Here is a 25,918-nt window from a genome sequence, read left to right on the forward strand (position 1 = left end):
GGAGCCTGCCTTATGTTAGAACACTGTATTCATTATGTTCTGTGCTGACCCGCCTGCCCAACCACTGCTCCATCCGGCTCTTCGATGCTGAATGGCCACAGAGCATCCTCTCCCAGATTGGCTGGCATCATTTGCTTTGCAAACTAGTCACACAAGTCAGACCTGCAGGGGTGATTTCAGGAAGCACAGTTCTGTAATGTGGAGGTGGGGAAGAGACAGAGCTAAAAAGGAACATCCAGACCAGCTTCGTAGCTCAAGCCCAGGCACTGACAAAAAGAACAGCGAGAGGGTGATTGAAGCCTCCCCTCTCCACCTCTCCTGCCCGCCCCCCCCCACCCCAGCCTTCTTTTCCTCACAGGCAGCAGGAAGATCGGAGAGGCAGGTCTCCACCCATCCCTTCCTCCCAGGTCCACCCCCCTGCAGAAGAGCATCAGCAGACACTGCCCAGAGCTCGCACCTTTCATTTCCATTATAGACAAATGTAGGGACTGACTTACCAGGGGCCACGGGGAGCTCAGATGCTCACCTGGGAGCACCCAGACCCTGCATACTTGTCCGGGATCACACAACTTGCAAGTATGGAGTCAGGATTCAGACCTTAGAAGCCTGGCTCTGGTGGTCTTGGTCCTAACCACTACTCTCTACTGCTACTCTAGAGGACATTGCCATCATTTAAAGTGGTTTGCCAAACTCCAACATATCTAGGAGGGTGACTCAGTTGACTAAGGTCGGGAAATTATGTCACATGAGAAATACTCAGAGGAGCCAGACACATTTGATTTACAGATGGGAAGAACCAACATGTGGGGGGAAAAGAGATGACCAAAGGGATATGGAGAACTATCTTCAACCCTTTGTGGATGACAATAGCTTTTTACTGAATAGTCCCACAGAGCTGACCCAGGATCACTGAATAAACTGGACAGTGACTCAGATTCTGACTCAAAATAGGGAAGAACTTTTACAAGCCGAGCAATCCACAAATGGAATGTCTGACTCAGAGAGAACTTACCTTCCCATCCTGGGAACTGATCGGGCATCTAGCAGGGGTGCTGATGGGGAGTGTGGCGGTGGGGGGAGGGCTACCACCCTGGGAGGGAGGTTCAACTGATGGCCTCTGGGAGGTGACTTCCACACTTTTTTGGCTTTTATGAGACAGTAGCTAATACTCAGTCGGGTGGGGAGGCACAAGTTGGCTTACAGCAAACACTTCCTCAGGAACCTTCCAGGCAAAGCCATTAACACACAGGCTTTTAGGGCTAGAGCCACTCTCTTGTGGTTGCACACAACATGCCAGGAGGTGACCTTGCAGGTCAGTCAGCTAAGCTCTTCTGAAAAATTAAAGGGGCAGAAGTTTTGTATTTTGTTTTTTTGTTTTTTTCCCCATCAAGGTAAGGAAAGGTGATAAATAAAAACACAGAAGGAAAGTATGAAGGCAGAAAAATTTCATTAAAAGTGATATCAGGTAGGGCAATGAGAAAGAGCACCCAAGCCTGCAGGCTACCCTTGTCTTACCTTTGTTCCCATCACTGACCAGATTTTCACAGTTCTACTCTGAATAAAGCTTCTCCTCAGAAGGGGCTTTATTAATGGGTAGTTTTTTCTTAAAACAAAAAAGCATATTTGATTCAACTATACTAAAATAAACATTTTTTTTAAAGATTATATTTATTCATGAGAGATACAGAGAGAGAGAGAGAGAGGCACAGACACAGGCAGAGGGAGAAGCAGGCTCCATGCAGGAAGCCCAACGTGGGACTTGATCCCGGGACTCCAGGATCATGCCCTGGGCCGAAGGCAGGCGCTAAACCTCTGAGCCCACCCAGGGATCCCCCCAAATAAACAATTTTTAAAAGAAAAAGGCATATTTGATATTATCCTCCCAAAAGGAAATAAAAGCCAATAAACAAGAGATGCTGTTTTTGCTACTTACAAAGCCTGGGCCATTCTAGGCACCAGACAGAAGGAATGGAGTTAAGGAAATAAAGTTCTTTGGGTCTCTGAAATTCTAACACTCAGGTTTTTAAAACACCCCTTATTGTGTGTATTGAGGGAATGGTGTTTAAACTTTTTGAAAAAATATAAAAGATGTTCATCATATATTTGGAAGAGTGGTCTTAACTGATAATTAAATACTAGTTTGTAGATTTTCACTTTACTTCTAAAAAAAGCAGATGTTCAATTTAGAGCAAGGTTGTAGAATCACAGAACTTTTGCATCAAAGGAGACCTCAGAGGTATCTAGTTCATCTTCTCCTTCCTTTCCCCACCTATCCTGTCTCTCAATCTAGAGCTCAGAACCCAAGTCATCTACCTTCTGCTTGATTGCCACCAGAGATGGGAAGCTTACTACCACCAAAGATGACATGGATAATGCATTTTGGGGCAATTTATTGAGAAAGTCCTGCTCTGCCTTGCCTGGAGGGCTATAATTTGCAACCCATGACCCCTGTCCCAGCTATAGGACTTACTAAATGCACAGAAATCTCACCTTCCACAGAAAGATTTGAAGACAGACACCTTTATGCCCTTGTGAAATTCTCTCTTTTAGCCAACAAATACTCCTTTTTACCCTGGCAAAAATCCTTACTTCTATTAGTCATTTCCATATCATTGGGATTTATGTCTCTTTTAACTCTGAATTCAATTTGCCAAGGCTCCTCTTACAGGATGTCCTTCCCAAAACTGGACACAGTATTTCAGAAGTGGTCATAAACAGCTTAGGAAAGAATGACTCTGTCTCTCTTTCTAAACACACCATTTCTAACAAATGTCATGCTGGCAGCTCCGTTACACCAGCAACACATAAAAACATAGTCAACAAAGAGTCCCATATTTAGGAGGATTTGAAATTGTAACATTATCTTCCTTCTCTGCATCTCTCTCCATTAAACTCTAGAGGATGAAGTAAATACTCTAAAAGGAAAATCCCTCATTTCCCAACATAAAGGCTTCCCTAACCTGCCATAAGGCAAGAGACAATGTCTCCAGCCAACAAGAAGAGCAGTGCTTTGAACCTATAGCTCCATCTTCCCTGCAAAGGGAAGGGGAAAGGACAAAAATCAGCTTGTGCTAAGTGTATACTCTACACCCCACACCATTTTAGATGCTTTATATATCTTGTCTCATTTGTCTTCTCAATAACCTTCAAGGTGGGCGCCAGTAGCCCTGTATCATAGATAGGCTCAGAGACGTTAAGTGACTATGCCAAAGTCACACAGCTTGTGGCAGAGATTGGTATAACCCCCTGTAGTGTTGACTCCAAAGCCATATTTTTCCTTCTGCATCTTGTTGCTTCTGAGCCAAACCTGACTGAAGATAAGGGGGACACTTGTAGGATAACTTTTTCCAAACTGAGGAAAAAACAGCTCATGCTAGCCAGACCAAAAGAATTACACCATCCTTTCCTTCTTCCTCCTTTCTTCTCACTGCAGTGAAGCTCTCTTCCATGTGTGAAGTCACCAAGACTATTGAATGCTGCAATCACTAGATCCATGAATCTGAAGACCACACGTCAGGAAAACAACTGGAATGTAAAAACTTTGAAGTATGGTCACAAGGCTCCTTGTTCCCAAATTCCCACCTAGAAAAGTACTTGTTTCTTGAGCATTTTATGACAAATGCCAGAAAAGGGTGGGGCAGAGGGAGTTTCCTTTAAAGCAGTGGCTCTTGAACTATGGTTCCTGGGCCAGCAGCAACAGCCGCTGGGAACTTGTTAGAAATGCAGATTCTCCAACTGATCCCAGGCCTTTAGAATCCAGAAACTCTGTGTTTCTGAAAACTGTGTGTCCTGAGTCCTCCAGGTGAAAATCTAACGCACACCCAAGAAACCGTGTTCTCCTGCAGCTTCTGATGGAAAGAGATGTTCTAGGGGAACGAGTGGCGGTCTCAGATAGCCTGGAAACAATTTCTCAGAGGTCCCATAGGGAATGTGAATAGAAGGAAAGTGGGGCCGCTGGAAATACTGCCCTGAAACAAAGTTATCAGTTGGACCCATAGCAAGATGCTGAACTTTCCCCATGCATTAACTTAATCCAGAGTACCTGCTAACTGATCTGGAGCAACTGGCAGATAAGAAAGAAAAAACGTCTTTCACTCCCACTGCCAAAAGAGAGTTAGACAAATATTCACATGCCTTCTGCTTCATAGTTTCCCTTTTTCCCACTGGGAAGTGCTCGTGTGCATGATAGCAGTTATTTCATGACAAGTTTGGGGATTGCTACTAAGAATGCTGGATCAAGCCTGTCCTTTGCATATGGCTCACATTTTCTACTTTACAAAAGAGGCACAAAGAAAGAGCGGGAGGTGGGGGGGGGGGGGGCAGAGATAAAGACACAGAGTGAGAAGGTGCTGTGCCTTGGAGGGGATCCCTGTGAAGGTCCGGGGCAATTCAAGATGGATTTCGTAACAGATACAGAGCTTGAGAAAGCGTTACAAAAAGGTGGTGGGGGTGTGCCGGAGGGAAATTATTTCAGGAAGATTGAGCTAAAATGAGAACCTGATACTGGGCTGGTAAGAAAGTCGGACTTGGGGAAAGCAAGGAAATGCACAGCAAGGCCTTGCACTTCATTATGTTGCTTTTTTCTAAAAGCGTGTTTCAGAGAACATTAGCACCACGAACTGCTCTCCACACCAAATGAAGGGAGGGTCCCCCGGGTAAATAAATTTAGGAATCACCGTGAACGGTATCTTCCTCTTAGAGCTAAATCGTTATTTGACTTAAGACTCTGAGAAGTTGTGCAGTCAAATCTTTTGCTTTTATTTAACCCAAAATTTCCAAGGCTTTTTGGCTAGAGAACCCCTTCATCCCCAGTGATTCCTGGTCACACCCCAGAGAACACCAGGAGTATTCACAACCATATCAGCGAGGCAGGAGTTAGAAGCAGGGGAGACAGGCCTGGAGGATCTGGGGGCCCTTGGTAGCAAGGAGAGCAGAAGTCCAGCAGCAGAGAAGCTACTCTGGGGTGTGCGGTCCCACCTCCGCCAAAGAAGCCCCCCAAGAACAGCCAGAGGAAGGCAGGCCAGCCAGGGGGCCATGGCGGAGGCCCCCCCCATCCTGTCACCCAAATCGCTCCAGAAACAGCCTCTCACTCAAGCCAGAGGAAGAGACTCTTCCAGCCGCCTCGTTGATTCGAGTATTTCTCCCATCTCTCCCTCCAACTCCCCCAAAAGAGTTCCATATGCCAGAGAATTACAAAGCACAAAGAGACCCTGTCCGTTCCCTCAGATGCCAGCACGAGGAGCCATGCCTTTCTCCTCCCCTCGAGGTCTGGGGGACTTCCGGCTGCCAGGACTAGGTACTGTGATCAGGCCACCTCCCAGTTTCTGGACTTGTTTCCTCCTTTGTAAAATGTTCAGGTTAGACTGATGATCGTTAAGGTTGTTGTTGTGGTTCTTGTTTTCCAGCTCCATCAATTCTGAAATTTTATGGCAGTTTGTTGCCAGGGATATGGCAGTATGTTGCCAGCATAGTTCTCTATGCTGCTAGGAACTAGCTGCGACATTTGAACACATAACCGCTGCTTTGTGTGCCTCTCCTATAAAGGACGTGCACACAGTGTGACTCGGGAAGACCCAGCGAGGTAATGCCTAGATCCTCAGTGGTGAGCGAAAAGCCTCGGTAAAGTAGAAGAGGTGTTTTCCATTTGGGGCATGGACGCAGTGGGGGCTAGTTGTCTATGTGCATAGTCTGTTAGTCTCCTTTGTTTTTCTCGCTGCTGTCCTTGTCTCCAGGCCCTGATCTGCTTTATCCTGTGAGCTGGTCTTTGCTCTGCTCCTCTTACTCAACAGTTACTCCACTGCATTTGTTGAGCGTGCTAGCCTCCCACGTTCTTCCAGATGTCCAGGAGTTGGGCTAATGTTGAAGACTAACAGGCTTAAAATAATTTCACATTTGTCTTAATTTGGACAGAGGTTGACCTGAAATATACCATTGGGCTGTTTATGCAGAGGGCTTCTTGCCAAAAATATTTAAGTATATGAGTCAGAGAAGAAATTTGCTTACCTAAAAACACACCGTTTTAAAGTACCTTTAGTGATTTTCTGTCTGATTGATGCAAGTGGGATAGTAAAGTCCCCTGCTATTATTATATCACCATCAATTTCTCCCTTTACATCCGTTAATATTTGCTTTAGGTATTTAGGTACTCCAATGTTGGGTGCATAGATATTTGTAATTGTTATTTATATCCTCTTGTTGGGTTGATCCCTTTATCACTATGTAATGTCTTTCTTTGTCTTGTGTTATAGTCTTGTTTTGTCTGATATTAGTGTTGCTACCCCGGCTTCTTTTTTTTTCACTTCCATTTGCATGGTAAAAATTTTTCCATTCCCTCACTTTCAGTCCATTTGTGTCTTTAGGTCTGAGATGAGTCTCTCAGGCAGCATTTAGATGGGTTTTGTTTTTTTAATCCATTCTGTCACCCTATGTCTTTTGATTGGAGCATTTAAGTGATTTGCATTTAAAATAATTATGATAGGGATGTATTTATTGACATTTTTTTCCATTGTTTTCTGGTTGTTTTGTGCTTTTCTCTGTTCCTTTCTTCTTTTCTCTTTCTTTGTGTTTAATGAGTTTCTGTGGCATTATGTTGGCTTTCTTTCTCTTTCTTATTTGTGTATATCAATTATAGGTTTCAAGTTTATGGTTGCTGTGAGGTTCATATACAACACATTTGGTGTATAAAAGCCTATATTAAGTATGCCAGTTATGTTCAACAGTCTAGTTAAGGAGAGGGTAACTTCACTTAGGTTGATGGACAAACACTTTTTGTCTCTGAAGGAAGACCTATCAGTTGACATTTCAGCTTTCCCAGGAAGCTCCAGAGAGGAAAAGGAGCAAATTCCATGGTTTGTATCTATACCTTTGGGCCTGGAACAACCCTGAGCTTTGAGAACTGCATAGTGAGATACTAGCAATGGCTAATTACCCTTTTAACTTCTCTTGGCCCACTCTTTTCCCATATATTAAACATGAAAATTTATTAATTTGAGGCTGAGGTGGGGAGAGGTAGAACAAAGGGGATTATGTATTAACTTAAAATGTTAAATACGTTTTCAAGGTTGGAAGCCAAACTAGATAGAATGTACATATTGAACATGTGCATATAAACCATCAATTCTGGGCAGCCCAGGTGGCTCAGCAGTTTAGCGCCGCCTTTGGCCCAGGGTGTGATCCTGGAGACCCGGGATCGAGTCTCGCACGTCGGACTTCCTGCATGAAGCCTGCTTCTCCCTCTGCCTGTGTCTCTGCCTCTCTCTCTCGTAAATAAATAAAATCTTAAAAAAAAAATCAATTCTATCAAATTTACAGCCTGACTGCTTTTCTGCAAGAAGCTTTACTTCTCTCCTCCGACAGTAATTGAACTGTTTCTGTATGAAAACAAAATTTCCTTTCTCCCATTAACTTTTTCAGACTTTTTGCTGAGTTTATACTATCCCTTCCCCTGGGATTGGTCAGAATAGGATGTTCTTTGGTTTCCATCAGAGAATCTGGCTGTGCCCTTTTTGAGTGTACAGATAGTTTGTTCAAAAATAACGTGATGATAATAAAAAGAAATAGCTAAGCTTAACCAGGCACTTACCATGTGAGCTCAGCGCTTTATTTACATTATCTAATTTAATCCTCTCAACTGAGTGAGTATAATTATCTTCAGGATTTTTTTTTTAAAGATTTTATTTATTTATTTTTAAAGAGAGATAGTGCAAGCAGGGGGAAGGGCAGAGAGAGAGAGAGGGAAAGATAGAATCTTAAGCAACTTTATACTGAGCACAGAACCCGATGTGGTACTCGATCTCATGACCCTGAGATCGGGACCTGAGCCAAAACCAAGAGGTGGATGCTTAGCCAGTTGAGCCACACAGGCACCCCATAATTATCTCCAGTTTTTAAGAAGACACGGACAGTCTGAGGCTTGCTTTAAGAACCTTTCCAAGGTTGCAGAGGGTTGGAAAGATAAATGATAACTTACTTCAGTGGTGGAGCTAGCAGTCAGACTCCATGATCCTAGCTTTCTCTCTGCACGTAACTTCTTTTTCTTCAAGAAGACATCTTGAAAACTCCCCAGGACAACTTACAAACAACTTCTTGATTGAGAATCATGGGTGAATAACTTGGGGCTCCTTTGGCAAAGGGAAGTGACCTTGCTGGTCACCTCTTGAGTTCCTGCAGCCTGAGACCTTGCCTGGGTCCTCTGTGTGCCTGTTACTGCATGCCCAAGGCCTCAGAGGAGCATGGCAGTGATTCCTCCATTCAATTCCAGTTCTCTAGGATATTTGGAAGCACCTCCCGGCCTGAGGATTTTATAGTCTGGAGTCTATTCCTTGGAGCCTGGTCTGAGGAAAATGCTGAGAGCCCCGGGGGAAAAGGGGCTGCGTTTGGGCCCATGGGCCTGGCTGGGGGTTGGGGGTTGGTATCCACATGCCTGTAGGGATACAATGGGCACACTCAGTGAGCATGTGGCCCTGGGGACCTGCTTAGCCTGGAGGTCAGATTATATCCCCTGAAACAAAGCCTCAGGTTTAGCCTCCTACTCATGCATTTAGTTCGCTCCTCAGTAGCTTTGGCCAGGACTCTGCATGCCTGAAAGGAGGGGGCTTTTGTCCAGCCATTCTCCCCAGCCTGTGTGACCCCAACACCCAGTCCCAGCAGGCGGCACTGGGCCAGAGGCACTGCTTCCAGTATTGGACTTGGGGGGTGGAGTCCTCATGGAGAGGGAAGCTGGCCCTGGCCGTGGGAGCACGCGTCAGTGTGGCCGTCCAGCCCTGGGGACTGGTTTCCCCATAGGTGATTATTGGCCAGGGAGGAGAAAGCAGCCAGCCAGGCCCCATTAAAATGACGCCACTGGCAAAGAATTATCTAGGAACTATCCCCTGCAGGGCTGACAGGATTTGAAGGGGTGAACTCCCAAGTTTCCAGCAGCATTGCCCACCCAAGCCTCTGGACGTTATTAGGGGAGCTCTGGCTCGAGAGGAGGCCGACTTGCCAGGTGTCTCTGACACAGCTGAGAGCAATCATCGCCGTGGCCACCTTGTACCCAGCCATCTGCCGTGCCAAGCAATGGACTCACCAAGCCGGGCCCTCCGGCTTTGAGATTGTCCTCCCCACCCCACACCTTTTTTTTTAATTCATGAGAGGCACAGAGAGGCAGACACATAGGCAGAGGGAGAAGCAGTTTCCCTGAACAGAGCCTGATGCAAGACTTGACCCCAGGACCCTGGGATCACGACCTGAGCCAGAGGCAGGTGCTCAACCACTGAGCCACTCAGGCATCCCTGTCCTCCTCATTTTATAGACGGGGCTCAAAGGGCTAAGCAACATGCCTAATTTGTAACTGACTGGACCCAGATTCAAAGCCAGGTCTGTCTGGGTTTCTTCCATTTCATCATTAGGCTTTCTCAGAAGGTAGCACTGACTCAACCCAAGATACTGATCTTGGGTGAGCATCTGTGGGAGCAACCACAGCCATCAGGTTTATGGATGTCTCCAGGAGATGAAGTGGGAATGAACCTTGGTACTGGAGCAAAGGCAATGAATGTAGTTTCTCTACAGACAGTGGAGGTAAATGCCTCATTTATACCCAGTTATTAGACTGGTAGGAACAAGATGCCCCCCATCTCATTCTTATCCTGATTTCTATGGGTTGGTATGGAGTAAAACAACTGATCTTGGGGAAGGCTACAGCTTTTGGTACTTACATGAAAGCAGAAGGCATTCTGTAGCTTTTTTGCCTTTCTGGTAATTTCTGGATTTCACCCAAGCCATTAGATCTCTCTTGTCTATATACCCCCTATATACTTCACCAGTCAATTTGTATGCTATTACTATCTGTACCTGATTCCAGTATGTCCTTGATCCCAAGAGGCACTTTTTTTTCACATGTTAATATCTTTGCATTTGGCACCCATGCTGTCATTGAGGTCCATGTTCAACGTGGTGGGGCTGTTTAAATTGATGCTACATTTTTAGAATTGATGGGGACCAATAATTGAGGGAATTTGATAATTAAGGACTTATTCAACCTATCATATGCCTGCAGTAAATGTCAAGCATTCTGCTAGATGCTTAGGAGATAAAAATAACCAGTATGCAGTCCCTTGCCTTAGGAGGGTCACAATCTTGGTGAGCAGATAAGGTTTCTGAATTAAGGGAGCCAGGGTGTATGGAGGGTCAGGAGAAGAGAAGGCGGGGAGGCTGGGACCTGCTTTGCAGAGAATGTGTATCATGAAGAGAGTGGGAATACAAAGGGATTAGGAGGGGGTTGGGGATGATTTGTGGAATGGTATCCTGGACCACTGAATAGTTAGAGCAAATAAATGTTCAGAATCATGAAATCCTAGGCTGTGTTTGTGGGCTTCAAAGGGCTCACTGTGGTTTCATTGGAGGGTGTATATGGAGACATGGGTGCAAAATGAGGCTGTGGAGATAGGCAGGGGGCAGATCACAGGGGACCTTGAGCTCCACATAAATGAGCTTAATCTCTATCCTGAGTCCAATGGCAAATTATGGAGTGGTTTTCAGCAGGGGAGTGATGCCCTGATTTGTGTTTAGGAACTCCATGTTGGGAAATGGGCAAGAACGGGGTGGGGTGGGGTGAGAGGAGGTGGACAGAGTGATAGTTGTTGGAAGAGAGAGAAGAGTTATCTTGAATGAAGCAAAAGCCTCATTTTTGTTTACTATTCCCAGACAGGGTGGACCTAGTTATGGAGGCTTGAGGATGATCACACAGGGGTGCAGCAGGGCATCTAGAACTAGACCTGCAGGGTCAAGTGACTTTGTTCTTACCTTAACCCCGTCATCTAGTGGGCAACTGCTAGTATGTGCCCTTGTCTTGGGAGAGCCACCTGATCAGTAGGCAGGCCGATTAAATGACCCGATGCTGGGAGAAGCTAGAAAAAAGAAGAGAAAACCTCACTTGTAATTGCTTGTTTAAAAAGGGTCATTTCAGCCTGCAATGGTGACATTCCAACTTATACTTGCCAAATTACTAATCAGAATTTTTTACAGTTGGATGGGAATGTATGCCTGTGCTCTGGGGGTGGGGTGGTGGGGTGGGGCAGTGGGGAGGATGTGCAGGTCTTGGTGAGAACCATCCCAGGAAAAACAAAGTGGATGTATCTAGGTATGATATAAGATATTCAGCATCAAAAAAAGCCATAAGAAAGAAGTAGGTAGATTGCTGTAGTTGGGCCTGGGGGTCACACAGAAGACGCATAATCCATGTTGTCAATTAACTGGCCCACCTGCAGGAAACAATGGGAACAGATGCTGGGTGAGAGGTGGAAAGAGCTCCCCCAAGCAGTGGCAGTGCTTTGGAAGGGGTGGGAGATGACTGTTGTTGTGGTGACCCAAGACTTACGATTCTCTTCCCCTCCCCCACTTCCCTGAACAGGTACAGTGCCATACTTACACAGGGTACTGCTGGTGTGTCACCCCAGATGGGAAGCCCATCAGTGGCTCTTCTGTGCAGAATAAAACTCCTGTATGTTCAGGTACCGTAGGGAGGGGCGGGAAGAAAGAGTTGGAGAGAGACCCCTTAGCTGGTCTCCTGTATTTCATGGGGGAAGCTTGGAAAAAAATGGTTGAAAGATGAGTGGTGGTGATGAGCCCCCTTTCAGGTCAGAGAGGATTCCACTCCAACACACTTGGTCTGTAGTCAGCTGGGCAATAGGGTCAATATATGCCTATTGTGTATATATTTCTTTATTTTGAGTGTAGGTTTCTGGTTCAGTGCTCTCTTCCCAAGCATCGGCTATAATCCCTAGAAAATGGCATATAAGTTTTTAGCTTGGGTGCTCTGGTTGCTAGTGGCCTTGGGAGCACTTTATTGAGATAGATTTTTTTTTTTAAGATTTTATTTATTCATGACAGACAGAGAGAAAGGCAGAGACACAGGCAGAGGGAGAAGCAGGCTCCATGCAGAGAGCCCGACATGGGACTCGATCCCAGGTCTCCAGGATCATGCCCAGGGCTAAAGGTGGCGCTAAACCGCTGGGCCATGGGGGCTGCCCTTGAGATAGATTTTAAGACTGGATGGGAGTTCAGCATTGAAGCCTGAATGATCAAATAGCGATGTCTGTCATGGGCACATGAGAGGAGAGTGGTGGCCTGTATGCCATATATTTGCTCCTCCTTCCCCAAACAATGTAATGTAGAGTAATGGAAAACTTTATCACAGTGACCCTCAAATCTGGCTGCTGTCAGCAGTGCCTGGGGAATTAAAGAGCCCAGGTGTGAAGGCTCCTCCATGTATAGTCTGATCCAGTAGGTCTGGAGTGAGACCTGGAATACACATGTTTGTAAAGCTTCTCAGATGGTTTTGATGACTAGACAAGCTAGGGAATCATTGTTTCATAGTGACCAACTACATTAGTCCATAGCAAAATTAAGTCCTTTCTATTTCCAACTCTATGGGCATAGAGAAATTTTGCTCTTAGGTCAACCTCACGGTATTGTGGATTTGGGGTTTATGCAAGCCCCATACTTTCTATTTCCATTCAGATGGCAGGAGACTTGGGAGTCACTCCCTTAATTCACTGTGTGGCTCAGCTCTCATTTAAGAAAGCCCACCCAGCCACCAGCTGCTTCATATTTCTTCATATCTGTGTGTATGAGGTTTTATTTATTTACTTATCTTTAATTTTTAAGTGCAAGCAAAGTAGAAAGCATTATTCTAAAACCTATGGGAAATTCCAAGGGCTAGCAATCCTGCTATCCTAACATTTTTCTTTTTCACAAGATTTATTCATTTTTCTACTTGCCTGCTATATAAAGGGAATGGTAAGAAAGAGCAGTAAGTATCTACATTAGGAAACCAAGATTTGCAGGCCAAAATGGAAAGTTTACTTTATTTGTGGTTTACATGGAAACTGGAAACCTTAATTGGGGTTGGTGTGGGGAGGAGCAGGCATGAGCCCTCCTTGCAAATGACCTGGAAAGTTTCATTTAAAGCAAACAAATGCACTAGAAACAAGCCATGCGGGGTGATATAATTGAATTCTCACAAAACTAATATATGGAGAAGGGGTATGATGTGGAATGAGAAAATAGAGATTCGTTTTTTCTCTTGGTGGTGGGAACCTCCACAGATGTCCTTATGCGGTTGTGCTGGCTCTTCCCTGCCTGTGTGGGCTTCCTGGAGAAGACAGGTGCCACAGGGTCAGGACTGCAGGATGGGTGCACATGGCATCCTAGCATACACAGGGCAAAGCATTTGGCCAAACACACGCACTACCCCCTCCTTGAGGAATAGGCTGCGTCTAGAAAATTGTTTCCATGCCTCAGACTATTTTGGCCCATTCAGTACAATTGGGCCAACAATTTTCTACTTAATGCAGATGGAAAATCACCGATTTCCTGCTCTAACCAGCAAGGCATGTCAATCATTGCATTTGCAATAAGAGGGACTTCTTTTCAGTTGGCCCTACTGAGTGGATATGGCTCAGAACATGGAGGTGGTGGGAAGTGGGGGAGATGGGGCATGGAGGTGAGGACAGTTACTGGAATGTTCACTGAGAGGGTTATATAGATGGGAAGTTTTGTGAAACTCTGGTCAAGACTTGTGCCTGGAAATCATGGTTCATCTCACCAGGACTGTGATATCAGTGACATTGATGTTAAACACACCCCACTCGTGCATGTATGTACTTTGTATATAATGTCCCTAGACGTGTATACAGGATATGTATATACATAATCATATTTTCATAACATCAGGCTTTGCCAGCCCTTTGACAGAAACCAACCACGATGCATTCTGAATGTCTGTGTTTTTGTTTCCCTTTTACCCAAGGTTCAGTCACCGACAAGCCCTTGAGCCAGGGTAACTCAGGAAGGAAAGGTGAGTAGAGTTTTATGCTCTATCCAAATGTTTGCTTCTAAAGCCAGTCCAAGAAGAGCTCTAGACAAGATGGAAGGAGCCGGGGTGGGAGCTAAAAGTCCCCCACAGAAAATCTCCATTCGTATTCTGGGTTTCTTCCTAGAAGCACCGGAGGAGGTAAGTAAGGCTCATAGGGTGGTGGGGGCTAAGCGCCCAGAATTTCCAAGACAGGTGAGTGAGCACAGAGTACATATAGAGCTGGCTCTCAGGGACCCTGAGAATCTTGGTTCCTGGCCAGTTCAATCAGTCAGCTACCAGGTGGCCAGCATGAAACCAAAAAGGATGATGAAGGTAGGCATGTCCAAGTCAGCCTGGACCTTCTTATTTTGGAAACCTGTTTGAACATTTTTTCCCCCTCACTGATTCTCCTTAGTAATTGTTTCGGCATATCCAGATTTTTCTTCACTCAGACTGACCTGGCTTCACAGGCTTGCAAACTGTGCAGCTGTTTGTCTTGGAATTCATAGTCATTCTATCTCTAAACTTGTGTTTTGTTAAGTAAAGTCCAGTGGGACAGTGAAGCGTGCATGTGCACATCCTCGTCACCCTGTTGGCCTATCGTTTCTGTGATGAGTGCTATGGGGGCTTCTGCAGTATGCTAAACATTTGAATCCTTCTTTACCTAGAACAATGTGCCATAGGAAATTTTAGAACACTGTAACAAGGCAAGAGAGAGACCATGGAAGAGAAGATGAAATGTTATAGTTTGGTGCCCTTAATGGCACTATTTTCCTGCTTTTTGAACAAAGGGCCTTGCATTTTCATTTTGCACCAGGCCCTACAAATTATGTGGCTAACCTCAATTAAGGCATTTGTCTGAGTGATGTTTAGTGGAGCAGCCAACATGAGGAATAGGTCCTTGGGATATGCTAACCATAATTTCCATTGTGGAGGACACTACGCTCCACTGCCACTTACCTCCTGGACAACAGAGAGAGAGAGAGGCAGAGACAGAGAGAGAGAGAGAGAGAGAGTGTGGTTGTGTGTGTGTGTGCGTGTGTGTGTGTGTGCTGGTAGCTGCAGGAGGAACAAGTATCAATTTCATTGCATGTGCAAGTACTCCAGAATCCTCATTTTGGGCTCTTGGGTAAATCCCAGCCAGGAGATGGTAGCTGAGTTTGAGGCTTTGCACCTGAATCTGGGTCTTGGGAACTCCATATTCTTAAATGTCCACATGGAGAGTCCTTCATAGGATCCAGTGTGAGGCGCATAGGCTTGTCTTGCACATGTGGTCACATGGAAACTGAGGTGAGGCCCTGCCCCCTGCACTGCATGCTTCTTCCACAGGAATGGGAATAGGAGGCCAAATCACCTGGCCTGAATGCAGGAAACGAGACTCTGGAGAACCTGCTGCCCCTAACACACATGCTCCAAGAGGACATGGAAGTGGAGCATCATGATCCCACTAGAAAACATGGACCAGTGCGCCATCCCGCAAGCAGGAATGCATAAGTGGGCAAAAAGAAGGGAGCAAATGCCTCCTCAGGTCCTTCCCAGAACAGGAAAGGCAGTCATGAGTGTTGGTGGTTCCCTTCTAGGTGGGACAATGGGAGAGGGGCATGAATGTTTCTTCCTGCAAATACCTGAACTCACCAAGACTATATGGTATTTGTGTCTGTCTACAATTTACTGGAGTTGCAGTTTTTACTTGTCACAACTGAAGACTTGAGGATCATCGCCTTTATTCCAGTGCATGAGATTGTGGTGGTAGAGAAAACAATTGGTAATCATGCAAAACTGACAATACAGATTTTCCCTGCCAAAGCAAACTAAAAGGTGAACCATGGTATTTTAGATCTTAATCTGTACAGAGAAGTACTTTTGGGGTTTATGTGGCTTTGCACCCTGTGGACAACAAAAGAAATAGAACTGTGGCCACTGTGGGCTCCTGCTGACCAATTGGGAGAGAACGGGGACACCTGATTCCTCTAGGGAAGGTGCAAGGAATAGAGGGGTAGAGTCGGAAGCCTCATCTCAGAGATTAGTTGTTCAGTCTGCAGCAGTTTGCTCCCCTACTCCAGATGGGCTCCTCCCTCCCAGATGGTTCTGTGGAGGCTTCCTCTTTGGTGCAGCGGCCTGGTGGGGGATGCCAGGGCTCACTCGCCTCTGGAGACTTGACTTTTGCCCAGAGCTTCTCCTTCCTTCTATTTCGGAGGATCAGCGTAGGTGCTAATCCTCTTCTCTTTGTCTGCCATGGGCAGTGCACAGAAAAGCAGGCTCGGGCCACCTGTAGGAAGGGCCACCTGAAGCCACACCTGTCCAGGAAGCTGGGGTTTGAAGGGGGACAGGGTGCGAGAGGGCATTTGTAATATCCTGTGTCAGCCGCTGAGGTCCCTCCCTCAGCTGCCACTTAAGAATGGAATGTGCTCCGGAGGGCAGCAGGTGGAAAGACACAAAGGCCCCTTGTTTGAGCTGGTGCCCACACGTGGCGTCTCCTGGACGGCACCTCCCTAGAGCTGGAGCTCGTGGCCTGAGGCCTGCTGCAGAGATGCGCGGCCCGGACCCTCGTGTGGGGTGAGAGGTGCCACCACAAAGGAGGCGATGCCCCAGGTCTGGGTGGGAGAGTAGTGGGGGGGTGCTCAGAGGGCAACTTGCGGGGAGCGGGCCCAGGCATCTCTCTCTCCACCCTTCTTGCCTTTGGGAGCCTGCTCCGCTGACAGGGCTCAGAGGGATCGGTTCTCTCCGCCTGGAAGGAATGAAAAGGTGTATTGTGCGGAGACGAGGGTCTGGTTGCCAGCCAGGAATTAGTCCCGCGGAGGAGAGGAGGAGAAGGCCGGGCAGAGGAGGCTGGGGGAGGAGGCTGGGAGAGATAGCAGGAGGAAGGGAGGAGGGAGCGAGGCCAGGCAGTAGCGGGTCACAGGCGGCGGCCCAGACAGGAGGCCTGGGTCCGCAGGTGTGGGGCCCGAGGGGAGAAGCGGGGGAGGGAGGGAGGGAGGGAGGCGCTGTTATCTTACCCAGATGCACGTGCTCCGGAGGGGAGGAGGGTCAGAACTTCAGACTATTTACTTAATCCCTTGGAATGTCCTTTCCTCGCTCTGTTCTCTGGGCCCCTTGTGTTTAACGGACCCCTTTATAGGCACATGTGTGGTAATTAACACGTGCAGCGTAGGTCTCGGGCCATGTGTGTGAGTTTCAAATATCCATTGATCTGGAGCACTCCCATCCTGGCTCCCCTCCCCTTCTTCTCCTTTGGTCCTTGCCCTTGAAGAGAGATGCAAAGGGCGGGGCACACGTGCCTCCACATGTGTTTTATTGATGCTTCGGAGGACTATCAGAGAGAGGAGGGCGCCGGCAGCCCCGGAGCTCTGCCCTCTGCCGATCTGCTGCTACAACAGCCGAAGGCTGCGGGGCCGGGGTAGAGGGGAGTCCACGGTTTCACCCGAGCAGCTCAAAGCGCCTGGGCAGCAAACCGTGCTAGGGATCACAGCTTTACCCTGAGTGGACTTTCCTGGCCGGCCGAGTCTTGCGGATTTTTCCTGAGGTGTCTCTTTTCGGGGTCTTGCTGCTAAGGAACGTGGATGAATGGGGAGCTTCTGGGAGAGCCGAATACCAAGCCAGGGACGGGTCCTGGGCGGGTGGCTGGCGAGGTGCGGGCCGGGAGTTCTCAGGCTCGGGGGTGATGGCCGGTGAGGGACAATGAAATGGGAGAGGAGCAGGAGAGCCCTTGTAAAATTCTCGCTGGCGGTTCTCTGGGAGCTTTCTTTTTGTGAGCACCCAGGACCACGCAGGTCCCCGGCTGATGCGTCAGTAATCGGCGATTCAACGCTGAGGGCCGTCAGGAGTTTCCTGCAGTTGGCATATTTCCTCCAGAGGAAATGCGCTCTAAGTAAAGAGTGAGTCACAGTTATTCATCCAGGGTCCCTTTCTATGTCTCTATTCTTAGAGTCTGTCACGGAGTCTGGTCTACAGGTTGGTGCCAGCTTGAAAGACCTGTCGCTCAGGTGATGGCTTGAGCAGCACACTCATTCAGGGCTGAGGGATGTGCCTAGGGCACAGGTGAGGGATGGCAGGCATCCCAGATGATGGGGACTGTGTGGCTTCTAGCCTCGGCCCTCCTGTGGTCAGTACACCCGAAGGAGACTGACCTCACTGCCCTGAAGCATGCATCACGGCTATCTGAGGACATTCTATACGTGGAGCATCACTCCTGCTCAAAGGACTCCAACCTCTTCCCAGCTACCTGTCTTTCCTCTTCCCCAGCACTGAGGAAGAGGCAGGGTCATCCGCAACCTTGTCAGCATTGCCCTTAGATGGCAACAGTCTGATTCCCTACCATCTGGGGTTGGGTTTGAATGGAGCCGGGCAGCTGATGACCTCTACGGGTTGGCCTCTGCTCGCACTGGATTTCCCCAGGGAGAAGCATTCATCCTGCTACAGCACCTGCTGAAGCAGAACCCAGGCCTAGGCAGCTCCAGGAACCTGTGAGGCAGTCTTCTGCTCTCTGCATGTGTGTTGCTGCTGCTTGCTGGTGCCCTGGGCCACCCTGACCAAGTCTGGCACACCAGGGTACCAGCTTTGCAGGGTTTGGTTGCAGAGGAGTGTGCGTGGGTATGCTTGGGTGCTCATGCATCTGCTGTATCTCCTTCCTTCCTCTCTCCTCAGCTTGGCTCCATGTATTCAAGCCCTGCCCTCCACCTCAGTCCCCATTCTGGGCTCTCTGAAAGAAAGTTATACGTGGAAGATGCTGAATGAATAGTTTGAGTCCCTGCCATATGCCCATTTTCAAGGACTGGAGAGGAAATGAGGTTGAGGGATCTGGAAAAGCCTCCTAGCCATAGATTCTTATGAGTCCCCAATGTTATTAGTAACCTTTGGTTGAAACTTGGCTTCTTATTTATTGAAAGCTTCCTAAGTGCCAGGCTTGTTATAGTCACTGAGGACCCAGCAACAAGTAACATGATAAGAGCCCTTACCTTGCCTTGTGGAACTCACATTCAAATGGTTCTTAGCCTCTTCTTATAGGGGTTGTCTTCAGGTGGAGGTAAAGCCTCCCAGGGGAGCACAGACTTCTAGAGGCTGGGAAGCTCTCACCTCTGCAGGGAGAAAGCAGGTGGTCCCTCCAAACAGCCGTGGTTGGTAGTTCCCATGGCCAGAGCCTCTAAGGAAAGACTTGGAGGAGACTACCTGGGATGAACTGCCCACTGGCAAGTTCCTGATCCCTCTGCCTGGTACCCTAGATCCCCCAGGGTCTAGGTGAGGGCCAGAGATGGTCAGGCCATTGAGAATATGTTCACTGGCTCACTGTTCCTTGACTGAGTGAGTTCTGTTCCAGACATGACCCAGGAAACTCGATGGAGGCAGAGATTTCAGTGTGTGGATGCAAAGGCCTCCAGGCCACATCTGAACCACTTACCTCCAGCTCCTGTGGGAGAGGCCCACAAATTGCCTCTGTTGTACCAATACTGTTGTTGTACCAATTCTGTTCCTGCTGACAGAACACTGAGATCCAAGAGCTGCTTATTTACAAGTTTATGTGGAAAGGCAATGGAGCTAGGATAGCTAAAATAACTTTAAAATAAAAAATTAAGGAGTTATCACTCTCTCTGATTTTTTTTAAAACAAAGAGATCTTTAATGCTTTATTTCCTTGTGACATTTTATAAATTTTCAATTCATGCTTCCCTGTGTTCTTCTGAACAAGTTGCTGTGAACTCCCTGATATATCTAGGCCTTCCGTGTAGCCTGTAGGGCCTAGAGTTTTCCCCAGGGAGTACAAATCCTAATCAGGCCCCTGACGCCTCCCTGTCCCTATCATGGGGACAAAAATGTTTGTTTCATTTCCTTTTTAAAAAATAACTTTTTTTTTTTTAGAGCAGTTTTTGGTTCACAGCAAAATGAAGAGGAAAGTACACAGATTTCCCAGACAGTCCCTACCCCCACACAGGCAGAGCCTCCCCACTATCAACATCTGCACCAGAGTGGCACATTTGTTACAATTAGTGAGTCTTCACTGACACATCATTATCACCGAAGGCCCATAGTTTACATTAGGGGTCACCCTGGGTGTTGTACTTTCTGTGGGAATGGACAAATGTATAATGACACGTGTCTACTGTTAAAATATTATACAGAGTATTTTCACCGTCCTAAAAGTCCTCTGGGTTCTCCATCCCTGGCCACCCCTGATCTTTTTACTGCCTCCGTAATTTTGCCTTTTCCAAAATATCACAAAGTTGAAATCATAATACTCCGATTAATACTTACTATGGTATAGTAATCAGGACAGTGTGGTATTAGCTGAGAAGGATGGCACTTTAATGATTAGACACCCATAGACAAAAACAAAAACAAGAAACCCCAAAACCTCAATCCAAACCTCATGTCTTGTACAAAAATTAATTAAAAATGGATGTTGGACTTAAATGTAAAATGTAAAACTAATAAAACTTTTAGAAGAAAACATAGAAGATCCTCAGAAATGAGAGCTAGGGGATGCCTGGGTGGCTCAGCTTGGGGCATGATCCTGGAGTCCCGGGATCGAGTTCCACGTCGGGCTCTCTGCATGGAGCCTGCTTCTCCCTCTGCTTGTGTCTCTGCCTCTCTCTCTCTGTGTCTCCCAGGAATAAATTAAAAAAGAAAAAAAAAAAAAAAAAGAAATGATAGCTAGGTGAACCTAGAGCTTTTGTGTCTTAGAACAACACACACATAATTCAAAAAACTTAAAAGTTGAGAGATTAGACCTGAACGAAATTAAGAACTTGCTCTGAAAGATCTTGTTAAGAGAACAAAAATGTACAGACTGAGGGAAATACTTACAAACCACATATCCGACATAGGACTTCTGTCTAGAACATGTAGAGAGCTCTCAGAAACTCAACCATTTGAAAAGCCATTCCATTTAAAAATGGGCAAAATACACAAATAGACATTTCACCAAAGCACATATGTAGAAGGCAAATAAACACATAAAAGATATGTTTGACATCATTAGTCATAAAGAAATACCAGTTAAGATCATGATAGGATATCACTATACACTTGTTACAGGAGCTTAAAAAAAAAAAAAAGGTGACAGTACCAAATGCTGGTAAGGCTGTGGAGAAACTGGATCTTTCATACATTCTTAGTAAAAAGGTAAAATGATATAGATGCTCTGGAAAATACTTTGGAAGTTCCTTTAAAGAGTAAACAATGAAACATACACTCCATATAATCTAGCAATGGCACTCCTGAGCATTTATTCCAGAGAAATGAAAACTTGTGTGTACACAAAAACCCATACCTGGATGATCACGGCAGCCTTGTCTGTGGTAACTGAAGAGGGAAACAACTCAAATGTCCTTTTTTTTTTTTTTTTAAGATTTTATTTATTTATTCATGAGAGACACAGAGAGAGACAGAGACATAGGCAGAGGGAGAAGCAGGCTCCATGCAGGGAGCCTGGTGTGGGACTCGATCTTGGGACCCCAGGATCACGCCCTGGGCTGAAGGCAGACGCTAAACCGCTGAGCCACGCAGGCGCCCCTCAAATGTCCTTCAGTGGGTGAAACAGCATGGTGCCTCCACACCATGGAGTAGGGCTCAGCAGTAAGCAGGGACAGGCCGTTGGTATGTGCAAACCACAGCTTGGATGGATCTTGAGGGCATTAGGCAGAGTGAGAGAAGCTGGTTTCAAAAGGTCATATACTGCATGGTTCCATTTATATAACGTTCTAGAAAAGACACGATTATAAAGATGGAGAAAGGATTAGTGGTTGCCAGGGGTGAGAGATCTTGTGGAGGAGGGGCAATGTGATCATAAAGTGGCAGTAGTAGAGGGAGATCTTTGTGGTGATGGAAATGGTGTATTGCATAGAACTACCCCCCCCAACACACACACACACACACACACACACACACACACACACACACATAAGTGATACATGTAAAACTGCTGGAATGTGAATAAGGTCCATGGATTATACCAATATCAGTTTCCTAGCTCTGATATTGTACAATAATGAGGTTACCTATATAAGTTACCTATGTATTTATATTCACCATAAGGATGTTATCATGGGGAGAAACTGGGTGAAGGATACATGGAACTTCCCTGTAATATTTTTGCAACTTCCTGGGATTCTATAATTATTTTAAAATAAAGAGTCAAAAAAATTAGCCCAGTTCTCTTTGTGAACCCAGCTCTGAACTGACTCTGCTGCTGTTGGTTCCTCCTCCCTGCTCCTTTCCCCTCCTCCCCCCTCTCTCCCCTCCTTTCTTTCCTTCTCTTTCTCCTCCTCACCCTTCTCCTCTTTCTCCTCTTCTTCCATATCTGGTCTATTGTTTTTTTCACCAGCATCACGTTTTTACTTTTATTTAGGGGAATGGAGCTTGAGGATATAGGGAAGTGTTTGCAAAACGACAACTTTGATCTTGTTTTTACTTCTTTTGGAAGGGAGTATGCAGGTGGGTAGAGAGGGAATGTAAAACATTGACCTCTTGTTCTGGAAAGGACCTGAAGTGCCCAGATAACCCCTGTTCTCAAAGGTCAGAATTAGGACAGCTCACAGTACATTTATGAGCATTATTCATGGGACATGTATCTCAGGAAATGTTGACTAAAATTCCGTCTTCCTCCTAGTATGATTTGGGCCAGGATCTTAAGGGACTTTTGCAAACAGGCACCGTTGCCTCCCTGTGATGCCCAGAATACATCATTTCAACTTCCACACACTGGGTCCCTGAGTCACATGCTGAAGGGGCTGGTGGCTCTGGCATAAATGTGGTCCCATCAAAATCAAGAACCTTCCAGTACTTCTACCGGGCTGAAGTTTATCTCCATGTCTTTGTGAAAGATGACTAATGGCAGCCTAAAAGAGGGAGGGTGACCCGTGATGAACAAGGTTTGGGCAGAGCCCAAGAATCGAAGGGGACTTGGGATCGTGGAGAGACCTTCCAAATCTCGGGAGGGGGGGTGGTGATTTCTTTTTTCCTCGTTCTCCAAGGCTCCTCAGTCTCAGAGACCCCAAGAGATGCCATTAATACAGATTCCTCCTCTGGCCCCTTTGACACATTTGCTTTTGAAGGACCTGGAAGAGAAAGCTCTTTGTATGTGGTCAGAATAAACTCATTGTACACCCAAACAATTAACTCCTCAATGGACTTGCCAGCCCCTTGAAAGGCCCGGCCCTGCTTCCCTGGACCTCTTGGGCTCTATTCAGTCCCTTAAGCACACCAATGTTTTTGAGTTTTTGTTTTGTTTTGTTTGTTATTCTGAAAAGTCTTTCGCTAAGAATAGTCAGAGCGGATCAACATTGTCCTCAGCCTGCATTTATCTCCACTTGCCAGCGAATGTCAATCAGGAATCAAAAAGCCAAACAGAGGAGGCTTTGAACGGTGTCATCGGGGTCGAAGTGACTTCCAGCTGTCTGTGCGTGGGCCAGGCCTTCTCGCAGGGCAAGGAATTGTGCTGTCACACAAACCCACTGTCTGGCCAGGCTTGCAGAGCCCGTGCAGGGGCTGCAACTTTCTGGGGGCTGCACCTCAAGGACAAGGCATGGTTGGCAGTTGGAGAGCTCGGGAGGCCAAATGCCAGGGCTCTGGGCCTAGGCAGTTTACAGAGCAGCTCATTGCCTGTGGGCCTTTAGCAAATCACTTTCTTGCCCTAAGACTCAATCTCTTTTTATCTGCCTGGTCACTTCCTCTGTGCTGGCCAGTGGTGAGACTAGATGAGGAAAGCCACCTGCTAGAAATTGAGTGTTGCAAAATGTGGTCTCATTATTGTTGATCTTGACCCCATCCTTGAGAAATTTTTTCAGGTTTGCCTCATTCATTCATTCCTTCATTCATGAATGTAGTAAGCTTGCCTTGTTTTTTTATTTTGTTGTTCTATTTTTTATTTTACTTAAACCTTTTTTTAACATTTCCAAATTTATATTTTTCTCCCTGTAAGTAAAATGATAATCTTTGAATTGGCTTTTCTCAGCGTTCTATCCTCTTCTCCTTGTTCTGGAAGAGAATTGTGGGGTTAAAGAGAACTAAAGTCCTACTACCATTTGAGATCCAAAAGTACCACCAATGATAAGCACCAGGCATCGAATCGTCAGGTGCATATATGTAAACTGAGATTCAGATATATTTTTCTTTAAAATATGTGGGAGAGTCTCCCCACAAATTAGGGATCATTGAAATAATTCAGCTGCTGCTGCTTGAGGTTTGATTCTAGATGACATTAGTACTACCTCTGCTTTTAACAGCTTTATTGAAGCATAATTACATACCATAAAATCTGCCCGTCATAAATGTACAGTTCAACAAATTTAGCACGTTTTGAGCATTGTATAGCTGTTCCCAGGGAATATTTCCATCATTCCAAAAAGAAACCTTGTACCCATTTATAGTTACATCCACTACCTCCTCCAGCCCCAGGCACCTACATGTCTGGTCTCTGTAGACTTATCTTTAGTAGGCATTTAATCTAAGTGGAATCTTATGATATGTAATACTTGTACCTGGCTTTTTTCATGTAGTCTAATGTTTTTGAAGTCTATATATATCATCACATGTATTAGGAATTCATTCTTTTTCATTGCTGGGTAATATTCCATTATATGGATATATATCACTATTTGTTTGTTCACCAGCTGACAAATATTTGGATTGTTTCCAGTTTGAGGTTGTTATAAGTAATGCCGCTATGGATATTTACATACCTGTCTGAGTGGACATATTTTTCTTTTTCTTGGATGGATTCCCAAGAGTGGAATTTCTGGGTCAAACAGTAATTTTCTATTTAACATTTTAAAGAAATTGCCAAACTCTTCCCCAACATGGCTACTCCATTTTACATTCCCACAGCAATGAACAAGGATGTTAGTTTCTCCTCACTCTTGCCAACATTTGGTATTTCCTATTTTTAAAATTTTAGCTATTCAAGTAGGTACATGGTGGTACCTCATTGTGTTTTTTTTTTCAAGATTTTATTTATTTATTCATGAGACACACACACACACACACACACACACACACACACAGAGTCAGAGACACAGGCAGAGGGAGAAGCAGGCTCCATGCAGGGAGCCCAATGTGGGACTCGATCCCAGGTCCCCAGGATCAGGCCCTGGGCCGAAAGCAGATGCTCAACCGCTGAGCCACCCAGATGTCCCTCCTCATTGTGGTTTTAATCTGCATTTTCTTAACAACTAATCTTGTTGAGCATCCTTTAATGTATCCATTAGCTAGCTGTCCATGCATTGTCTTTGGTGAAATGTCTATTAAAATACTTTGTTCATTTTAAAATTAGGCTGTTCATCTTCTTACTAAGTTAAAAGGTTTACTTTATATTTTTAATTTAAAAACTTTGATAGGATTTTAATTTTGTAAATCCATTCTTAAAAGTAAGCAGTTGGATAGGATGGTTTGTCCTCATGGTATTTATACCTTTAAAGTCCTTGCTCATATATAGTGTCCTGAGGCCTTTAAAGTCTTTACTCTTGCACATTATTCCAAGCCTGGGGAGGCAGGGATCCTTCATTTTTAGAATAGGATATCATTGCCCAGAAAAGTGAGGCATTCAGGTTGCCCACTTTGTTGGATGTAAAGCCAGGATCTGGAGTGTGACTCCACTGGAGACTGGGAGACTGAGTGGAAGCTTTTCTTTCTCCTCAGGACTCAGTGTGGGGCCTGGTATTGTCCCAAGCCTTGCCAGGAAGCAGAATTGATGTGGACCTTGGACCCAAGCCTTGGACCTGTGTTTGGTTGAAGGGTGCGCTTGTTTGCTGGGGTAGGAGCCAGGTGCCCAGGTGCCCGGAGATGATGGTCAGAGGGTCCTGTTGGCTTTGGCTGGGCTTCTCATCCTTTGGGTAGCTGAATTTCACAGGTGGTTCTCCTGGCAGTGCAGCACTCTGTCTTTTCTCACTTCATAAAGATTTCCACCTGGGGCCTCCATTGTGGCAGCACAGCTGTATCTCCTCACCCTTGGTGACCTTGCCCTGCAGGAAGATTCTCTCCCAGCACGTGCCTTCATGCGATGTGGGCCCTGGGCCTCCATCTGGGCAACCGTGGAGGTCCTCAGCCTGCAGAAGTGTGAAACGTCCCTGGGAGACTGGAAATACTTCTTCCTCTC

At 46.1% G+C, this 25,918-nt stretch overlaps 1 protein-coding gene across 4 annotated transcripts in view; it reads left to right on the plus strand.

The window, feature by feature from the left end:
* Positions 1-25,918, plus strand: part of SMOC1 (SPARC related modular calcium binding 1) — a 154,603-nt gene that overhangs the window by 88,084 nt on the left and 40,601 nt on the right. For all 4 annotated transcript variants that reach the window (XM_038545079.1, XM_038545081.1, XM_038545082.1 and 1 more), the window contains exons 4-5: positions 11,390-11,489; positions 13,790-13,837. In XM_038545079.1, coding sequence (XP_038401007.1) covers positions 11,390-11,489; positions 13,790-13,837 — 148 coding nt within the window. The remainder of the gene's footprint in view (positions 1-11,389; positions 11,490-13,789; positions 13,838-25,918) is intronic.

The sequence above is a fragment of the Canis lupus genome, chromosome 8, assembly GCF_011100685.1.
Source record: "Canis lupus familiaris isolate Mischka breed German Shepherd chromosome 8, alternate assembly UU_Cfam_GSD_1.0, whole genome shotgun sequence".
Classification (NCBI taxonomy): Eukaryota; Metazoa; Chordata; class Mammalia; order Carnivora; family Canidae; genus Canis; species Canis lupus.